Consider the following 8719-nt stretch of genomic DNA (forward strand, 5'->3'; position numbering starts at 1 on the left):
CCAAANAGGAATTTCCTGTCATGGTGGTTTTTAGGGGAATTTGTTTTTTTAAAACTTTCAGGGATTCCACAACAGTGAGTTGACAGATCTGTTAGAGCATATATAAATACCTACTTTAGCCAAGGCCCACAGAGCAAAAATGAGGACAATTCCTAGGCAGTTCCTAAGAAGTGTGGATTTGACAGGGTCTAATTCACAGATGCTCATCACAAAACACTGCCTTCTAATATGGCCCAAATTCAAAGGGGTACAACAAATGAGACCTTTTATTTCAGCGTGTAACTTTTCTGGAAAATTGATTCAACTACAGAGTAAGAAATGCTGCTTTATCTTCATTCATTCTCTAAATGTTTATTGAATGATTATTTTGGGTACTGTGAGTACAGAGATGAGTAAGATAAGCTTTTCATCTTAAAGAAATTTAAAGCCAGCGAGTTTAAAGGCAAATGTGTTTAAAAGTAACTTTATGATTCACAGTATTATTATTCACAGTAAACTCAAATTAGGTGCCTAAAGTCACTCACGTAGTAACTAATATATTTACTGTAGTTGTATGAAAACACTGTTTTGTAAGCATAGAAAATAGATTAATTTTGCCTAATGAGAAAGGAAACCTTTATAGAAGAAGTGATGTTTGCACAGACTCTTGAAGAAGATGAGAGAAGGAAGCTCAGCAAGGGGAAGTAAAGACTGGACTATGTGTAGTTTTGAGAGATGATTGGATAGACAGTGAGATGTGCACATTGAGAGAGTGAAAAGGAAGAGGGATACCATTTGAAAGGAAGGATGGGTTCCATTTTGGATATGTAGGTTCTGAAGAGCCTGTGAGACATTGAAGTAAGTTTGGTAGGGAGTTATGTATCTGACTCTCAGGTGAGAATCTGGGCCTGAAGATCTCACTATGGGGGTTGGTTACCTATCAGATGACCGTTACAGGGATGAAATCATATATGAGATGAAGAAATTGAGTTTGGGACCCTAAGGAGCATTAACATTTGGAAGCAGATGATGAGGAGGAGTGTGCAGGACAATTCACTAGTTGCATATATCTTATTTGTTGTAGATCATAATCTTTGAGCATAGGAACTATATTTTATCTACTACTAATACCTTCTTAGGTACCACACAAGAATTATATGAGGATTAGCAAATGAAACAGAAAACAGAAACTTAAAACCTTATATTGGAAAATCCATGTGCAACTCAGACTGTTTGGTTAATGACTGCAAGAAAAAGGAGAATTGAGAATACTCCAAACAGTCTTTTTTAATCTTTAACTGGCTCTCTCAAAAAAAAAATTTTTTTTCAGGCTCTCTCAAATTTTAAAGTTTGTGGCCTTTTCTAGATCAAAACGAATAGGAATCTGATTAATAAAAATAGACAAAATCCCAGGAAATACGAATATGGCAAGGTAGAAAATAATAGGAGTATCTTGGACCCGATCTTTTTTTTTTTTTTAACGGTGGAGAAGTAGTTAGGATGCATAAGTGTACATCCCTGAATGTTTCTCTTTTGTTAGACAGATGATAGGCTGCTTTTGCTATCCTCCTCACATTTGCTGTGCAGAGACTGGCTTGCTCCACCTTCCATTCCCAAGGGGTCTGCAACTTTACTTGTATTATGGCTTAGCTTCCAGCACATGCACTGAATTCTTCCATGGCAATCACCATGACACTGCTGTCAAGACAAACATTGCAGTTTCAAAAATCACTGGTCGTGGGAGTGTTGTTATTCCTTACTGTTTTTCTGTTGACTTTCTCCTTGTGGTTTTCTCTAGCTGTTTGGGTAAAACCAGCATATTTTTACTATTGATTGTTAGATTATGTTTCCTTCCCACACTGAAAGGGATTGAGGAAAATAAGGACATCAGAATGGGAGAAGATTAAATAGAACAATATCATATAGGGCAGAGAGCCCAAGGACTTTCTCACTGTGTTCCAAATACTATGTGAAGAGTGGAGGGAGCACACAGGCCGGCACCCAAACAAGAAGGACTTTTAATGGAAGAAATAATGGAATTAAGGACCCTGAAGAGCCTGGTAATATCATACTGTAGGTTGCATTGCAGGTGTTGTTACAGCCTATTGCACACAGCCCTGAAAGCCTGCTAATTTTTGCCTCCATAGATTGGTTATCCCTGGGTTTCTTTATGCTCTCTTGCAGGAACTAAAGTGTGTGTAATTGTATGGGACTGGGAATAACCTGTAGTTTGATAACTCTTGTTTATTATGAGATACCAATATATTGTATATGTCAAATTATATTTTTGTCACCCAGGATATTTTTATTAAATATCCCATTATTTCCTGTTGCACTATAATATTCTTCCCGTAGTAAAATAAAACAAAATAATCATTGCTCCTGGTTTTCCATTTTTTAGTTCTCTTTTGGAATAGTGTTGGGAAATAGCGTTGGGTCACTGTTTTAAAAATTTGGAATTATAATAATAAATTTAATATGATATAATTTGATAATTTTATTAAACATACTGTGTTTTCTGTTTTATTATAGATCTAAACTTAGTCTTTTTCAATCAAGAATCAGTTTACAGAAAGCAAGTGTAAAGGTGAGCTTTTGAAAACTGTATTTCACAATTGAGAAACCTTAGCTTATTAAGAAAGAATTGGGTTTTTTGAGGGTTGAAGTCAGTTATTTCCACCTAATTTAGAGAAGCATTTTATTTTTAAATTTTTTTTTATTATTATATGTTAGTCACCATACAATATATCATTAGCTTTTGATGTAGTGTTCCATGATGCATTGTTTGCATATAACACCCAGTGCTCCATATGATATGTGCCCTCCTTAATACCCTTCACCAGGCATTTTAAAGTCAGTAAGTTAGGGAAGAAGTTTCCTTTCCAATTCATGGGAGTTTTCCGCCTAGATGTCAGCACTATAGACACTGCTTGCTTCTCAAGATTGGTTCAGAGATAGGTTTCTATACCTTACCTGCTTAGGTAGCCTGTTATCTCTAACTTCAGTCCAAGAGACTTAGTCCACGGGCTTTAGAAAATCTACAAAATCCATTTCATTCAGATTTATACCCTTGAACAGATACTCTGGGCCAGATCCAAGTGGGATTTTCCTGTGGGACCCTCAAGCTGTAGAATTACCTGAGAAGTAAGTTTAGTGGCCTGCCATTGCCTGCCAGGATCCTAACTGGCACACAGTTCTTTTGGCACATAAGGAATGCTGATTTTTTTAAAAAGATTTTCTAACTCCAGCAGGTTTATCTATGTCTTTGAAGAGAAGGTACTTAACTTGGGAACCTTTATTTTCCCATCTGAATAAAACGAGTAAAATACTTTGAAGTATTTTGAAAAGCTTTAGAAATATATTAAGTGTAAATAACAAACATGTGAAGACACTCTCACCACATGTAACAGTTCTAATCATTGTTTATTTAATTCCTCAGTAGTGTTGAATATTTTTATATGCAAATGAATATTTCTCCATATGTTTACCTTTTCTCTTGTTGGGGAGCCATTAATTGGCAGCTAAGAATGGTATCCTCATGTATCTTACAGTGCAATGTCAGTTTGCATTGATTTTTTTTTCTCTTTTACTGTGTTTTAGTTAAAAGCCCGGCGATCTGAATGTAATTCTAAAGCTACCCACGCAAGGAATGATTATCTTCTTACATTAGCAGCAGCAAATGCACACCAGGATCGCTACTATCAAACAGATTTAGTTAACATTATGAAGGTAATACAGCCTTAATATGTGTGGTCATTTGTTTCATTAAAGACAAAAACAACTCATGAGTCGACTGTTGGGTAGATGGAATTGAGTCAGTAGAATAGCAGCCTGGCTTCTTTGCAGTTCGCTGAACTATACTTGATATTGTTTGGTAACCTCTCTTTCAGGTAATTCTGAATTAATTTTTAATGTAAGAAAGTGTTTAAAGCCAAATCACAGTATAGAGACTGACTGTATTAGTCTCTAGCAGTGGCAGATATTTACTGTACAATGGTTATTAATATATAAGATACAAAGTAAGATTATTTTTAAAGCTTAGAGTTTTTAAATTTCCTAATTTTATCTTAAATTAATAGCTAAACTTGTATGTTAATGTTTTATGATTTTGAGGTACCCATGAGAAGAAGGGAAAATGTCTAGTAGTTATATGGAAATGCCTCTACCCTAGGTATCACTCTGAAGTATAGATAGATTGTATTACACTTTCTTGTGTACTCAAACTCAATTTGGTCTTTCCCTGTTGATACATATATATGTTTCTTTAACTTTCACTGAAGTAAAAGAAAAGGGGTGGAGAAGAAAACCTTTTTTAATCTACTGCCAGATTTTCCCTGTTGCTGGTATACAGTTTCTACAGAGAGTGTATCTCATTTTCCTCTGTCTTCCTAAGGACCCAAACATTTGATTATTCTGCCTTTCTCCTACATTTTCAGCCCATCCTTTTCAAATATATTGTTCTTAATGACTATCAAAACACATTACTCTAATTGAATTGCTTGCTTTACAAAATCATAAGCTTTGAGAATGGGGATGCACCAGGAGTGGGTGCTCTTTTTCTCTACAGTGGCTCTGAGAAAGAGATAAACTCTGTCTAGAAATCATTAAGCTCTTTCCTCGAAAGACAGGACGTTTCCTGGTACCTTCAGGGAAAAACAGGAGTGATAGAGTCAAACTGGGCTAAGAAGTATCCAGTTGCAAAATTTTTTGTTTCCTCTTTGTTCATTGCCTGAACTCCCCTTTTCCTAGCTTCTCTCCTGTTCTGAATTCTACTGGTTAGAACACAGGTGGTAAGAGAGACGGGATCGTTTTGACATCCCAGATGAGAGCTCTGTGTACGTTTCCTCATAAAATGTTGGACCTACAGGTTTACGTGTTTTAATAACTTACTGGGTGTTACATAGCACTTCAGACTTTCAAGAACCAACTAGAGACTTGACCTCCCATTATAACATGCTTTCTCTAGGGAAATATATATGTATACTCAGTCTTAGACAACCCATTTATTAAAGAAGATACTCAATACAGTTTTCACTTAAAGTTGTGATTCCCTGTGTACTGTCCACTATTAAATCAAAGCTGTCCCTTTTGAATGAACATATTAGTTGAAGCGGCAGCAAAAATAAAATCTTTATGTTTTTTAAATTGAATCCACAGCCAAAAAAGACCTCTTTCTTAAAACCCTATAGCCTTTGATAAACTGGGAAAGGTACAGTATTATTTTGGGGGTGTACCTTCTGCCCAAAACAAAGAGGAAGTTAATGGGCCTAGTCAGCTGTCAGATTATATATCTTTGAACTTGCTTTGAAGTCCTAATGCAGATATTTCATCTGCACTGGGTGGGTTATGCTTCAGATTACTCATTTCATGAGACATTATAAGGTACTGGAATGATAAAAATAGAGGCAGGAGCCCTCTTTTATCCATTAAAAATAGACAGATGTATTCTCAGTTTTCATGTTGTGTGTGTGTGTGAATTCATTTTCTTCCTCATGTTAATTCTGTAGTCTGCAGTATTGGAAAACTGTCATCAGTCATATTGTTAGCTACTTAGTGAGTTTCTATCATTGAATTGACAGTGGCCGTTCAGTGCCTTTCTTAGAAGTCTTATTTTGTGAATTGTTATTAAGGTTATGATGCCCCAGCTAGAATCTCTTTAAACAAATTATATGAATAGCTTGGAAGCAGAAGGTTTGATTCATTGATTTAATCATAAGCATTTAATAGTCACTTACAGTATGGTAGGTACTGGGCTTTGCTTTGGGAAGAAGCAAAGGTGAGTAAGACACTCTTTTTATCTTCAAAGAGCTCAGCCTAGTGGAAGGGAGAGAAATAACAGTAGAAATGATTACAAATTAGAAAATGAAATTACTTACTGCTTGAGGACCATAATTAGTAATATTAACAGCTATCCTTTTTTTGGTTGCTTAATATTGTTCTGGCATTATCCTAATCACTAGGCATATTCTCCTTTATCGTTTTTTTCTTTATCCTGGTTAGAGTTCATAGTTCGTTATTTAAGTAACACTCTAGCCTTTAAACGAAATGAAATTCCAACTCAAGATGAATCCATTTAACTTCTTTCCTTGTACCCGCATCCAAGTAGCCAAGTGCTGCTGAAGACAATCTTTCAACAGATAGAACACATTCATGTTCATGAGTTAATGTGGAGCCAGTCTCAAATGGACCCTGAGCATTTGGGTCCATTTGGACATTTCCCTGGTTAACTCTCTAATATTTTTAACACTTTTTTTCAACTTTTTTCCATCTCACACTTCAAATTTACCTCTTTTCTTTCACACTTAGCAAGTGGCCTTTCTTCCTAATTTACAGAGAAAATACAAGCCATTAAAAGGGAACTCCATTGTTTTCCCATTACCTGCCTTCATGTGTGTTCAAGATTCCTCCAAGGAACCTTAATAGCAGAGTTGTGTCTCCTGTCTAAAGATGATCTTTTCACCTCGGTTTTGGATATCTCATTCTCTTCTGCCTTCTCCGGATCAAAACAGCTGATTATTCTATTTTCTTCTTACATTTCTCGGAGATGTATTCTTAGGTTAAAAAGTGTAGAAGACAAAAAGAGTGTAGAAGAGACCTTAAATGCCCACGAGTGAGAGCGAAGTAACTGCTGGGTGTCCAGCATGGCCAGGTGCTCTGCCTAGATACTATAAATGCCTTCTTTCATTTAGTTTTCTTAACAGCTTTCAAGCTAAATATCATTATCCCAGTTCTGCAAATGAGATAGATAGCAGAGCCTCAGTGAGTGTAGTATGTATTCAGGACTTAAATCAAAGTCTCTTTGACTTCAGAGCTTGTGTTCTTGACTGGATATCACACTGTGTTCTTTTCTACATTGCATTCCAGTCTTCTTGATAGTAAAGATGAGTCTACGTAGTAGTAGCCTACTGTGAATATCATAAATTCTGAGGGGCGCCTGGGTGGCTCAGTCGTTAAGCATCTGCCTTCAGCTCAGGTCATGATCCCAGGGTCCTGGGATTGAGCCCCGCATCAGGCTCCCTGCTCCGTTGGGAGCCTGCTTCTTCCTCTCCCACTCCCCCTGCTTATGTTCCCTCTCTCACTGTCTCTCTCTCTCTCTGTCAAATAAATAAAATCTTTTTAAATAAATAAATAAATAAACTATGAGAGAACTGTAAGATAAAATTAATAATCGAAAATTATCAATTCTCCCCTGTTCTAGTTATTTATAAAGAATAAGATCATGTCAGTATCTAAATACCAATATTTAGACAGGTTCCCCAAGGAATATTTTGTATTCCTTATGCCAATACTGATTAAACTAGATACTAAATATACCACTCTGTTTCTGTATATCATCAGGCAGGTATTTTTAAACTCCACACTAAAACAAAGCAAAAAAGCTATTGCTGGGCAATGGAAACCAGACAACTGATTTTAGCACATCTATAGAAAGCAGTTCTACTGGCTGCTGGGAAGTAAGGTAGTTTGTTCCTCAAAATTCCTTTTTTTGTAGCATATTCTTGTACAGTATATAAACGATATTTTTATAAGCTTGTATAGTATATTCTTAGTGGTTTGGATAAAGAAGGATGAAGCACAGTGCATCAAAGTAGAAAAAGGAAGAAATGTCCAGCTAATGAGAATTTGAAAAGTTTAATAATACTAGGACCTTATTTCTAGACAAATGTTTATTGTCTTCAGTGAAAGCTAAATGTATCTGGACTACTTGATAATTGGGCAAAGTAATACAAGTTAAACATCTTTCTACGTGAAAGAAATCTAGAAAATACGATAATATGGCATATCTTTTGCAGACACTTGTTTTGGTTAAATGAGGAGAAAGACATTATTGGTATCCAAGTCCCTTATTTTCATGGCTTTTCCAGCTAACCACTAATTATTGCAGAAGTTTTCCTCATTCACATGTGGAATTATGGAACTCATTTCTTTTTTAAGGCATAGCTCTTCTGGTTTCCCTGCCACATAACTCTAACTGTTGTATTTCTCTTTCACCTAATAATGTTTGTTCACTTAACAAATTATCACGGAAGTTCCCAAATATCAACTTTGGCCCTGTTTCTCTTACATTGCATCCTCTTTCTTTACATCCTCTTTTTTAGAAAGAGTAATCGTTTGGCCCAATTTTATTATATTGTATCAGTCCCAAATCTATATGTTAACCTTAGCCTTACGATTATCCATGATTTGCCTTTCCATCAGTGGCTGAAATTTTCTAAACTGGAGGCAACGCCATCCTAGGTTTCAGGTGACAACCGCTGTCAGTCTGTCCTCCAGAGCTCTAAAGCCGCACTGTGCAGTCCTTAGTCATGTGACTATTTACAATAATTAAAAATAAATAAAACCTTAGATTCTCTTCCTCAGTCATCATACCAACATTTCAAGTGCTCCAAAGCCTCATGTGGCTATTGGTCACCATATTGAATAATACAGATAGAGAGTATTTCCATCATCACAGAAAGTTCTGTTGGACAACAGTGCTCTGAAGCTTATTTAGTTTTTACTTGCCTTCCTCCCATCCTTCTTTCTCTGGCTATCTTCAAATCTGCTGATCATTTTTCTCAGTAACTATGACCATGATTATATTTGTGTTATTTCAGAATTAATGTCTTCTTCATTTGCACTGTATACTTGGAAATAAAACATGGGTTGGCAAACATTTTCTATAAAGTGCCTAGTAGTAAGTATTTTAGGTTTGTCTATCACAACCACTCAACCCTGACCTTGCAGTACAGTCATTGAC

General features: G+C 36.0%; 1 protein-coding gene across 4 annotated transcripts in view; it reads left to right on the forward strand.

Moving 5' to 3' along the window:
• Positions 1–8719, forward strand: part of FCHSD2 (FCH and double SH3 domains 2) — a 136158-nt gene that overhangs the window by 19697 nt on the left and 107742 nt on the right. For 3 of the 4 annotated variants that reach the window (XM_034666392.1, XM_034666395.1, XM_034666393.1), the window contains one exon: positions 3580–3708. In XM_034666392.1, the coding sequence (XP_034522283.1) occupies positions 3580–3708 (129 nt within the window). Of the gene's footprint in view, positions 1–2511; positions 2567–3579; positions 3709–8719 lie in introns of all 4 variants that reach the window. The other variant, XM_034666394.1, reaches the window with a different exon arrangement.

This window comes from Ailuropoda melanoleuca, chromosome 8 (genome assembly GCF_002007445.2).
Source record: "Ailuropoda melanoleuca isolate Jingjing chromosome 8, ASM200744v2, whole genome shotgun sequence".
Classification (NCBI taxonomy): Eukaryota; Metazoa; Chordata; class Mammalia; order Carnivora; family Ursidae; genus Ailuropoda; species Ailuropoda melanoleuca.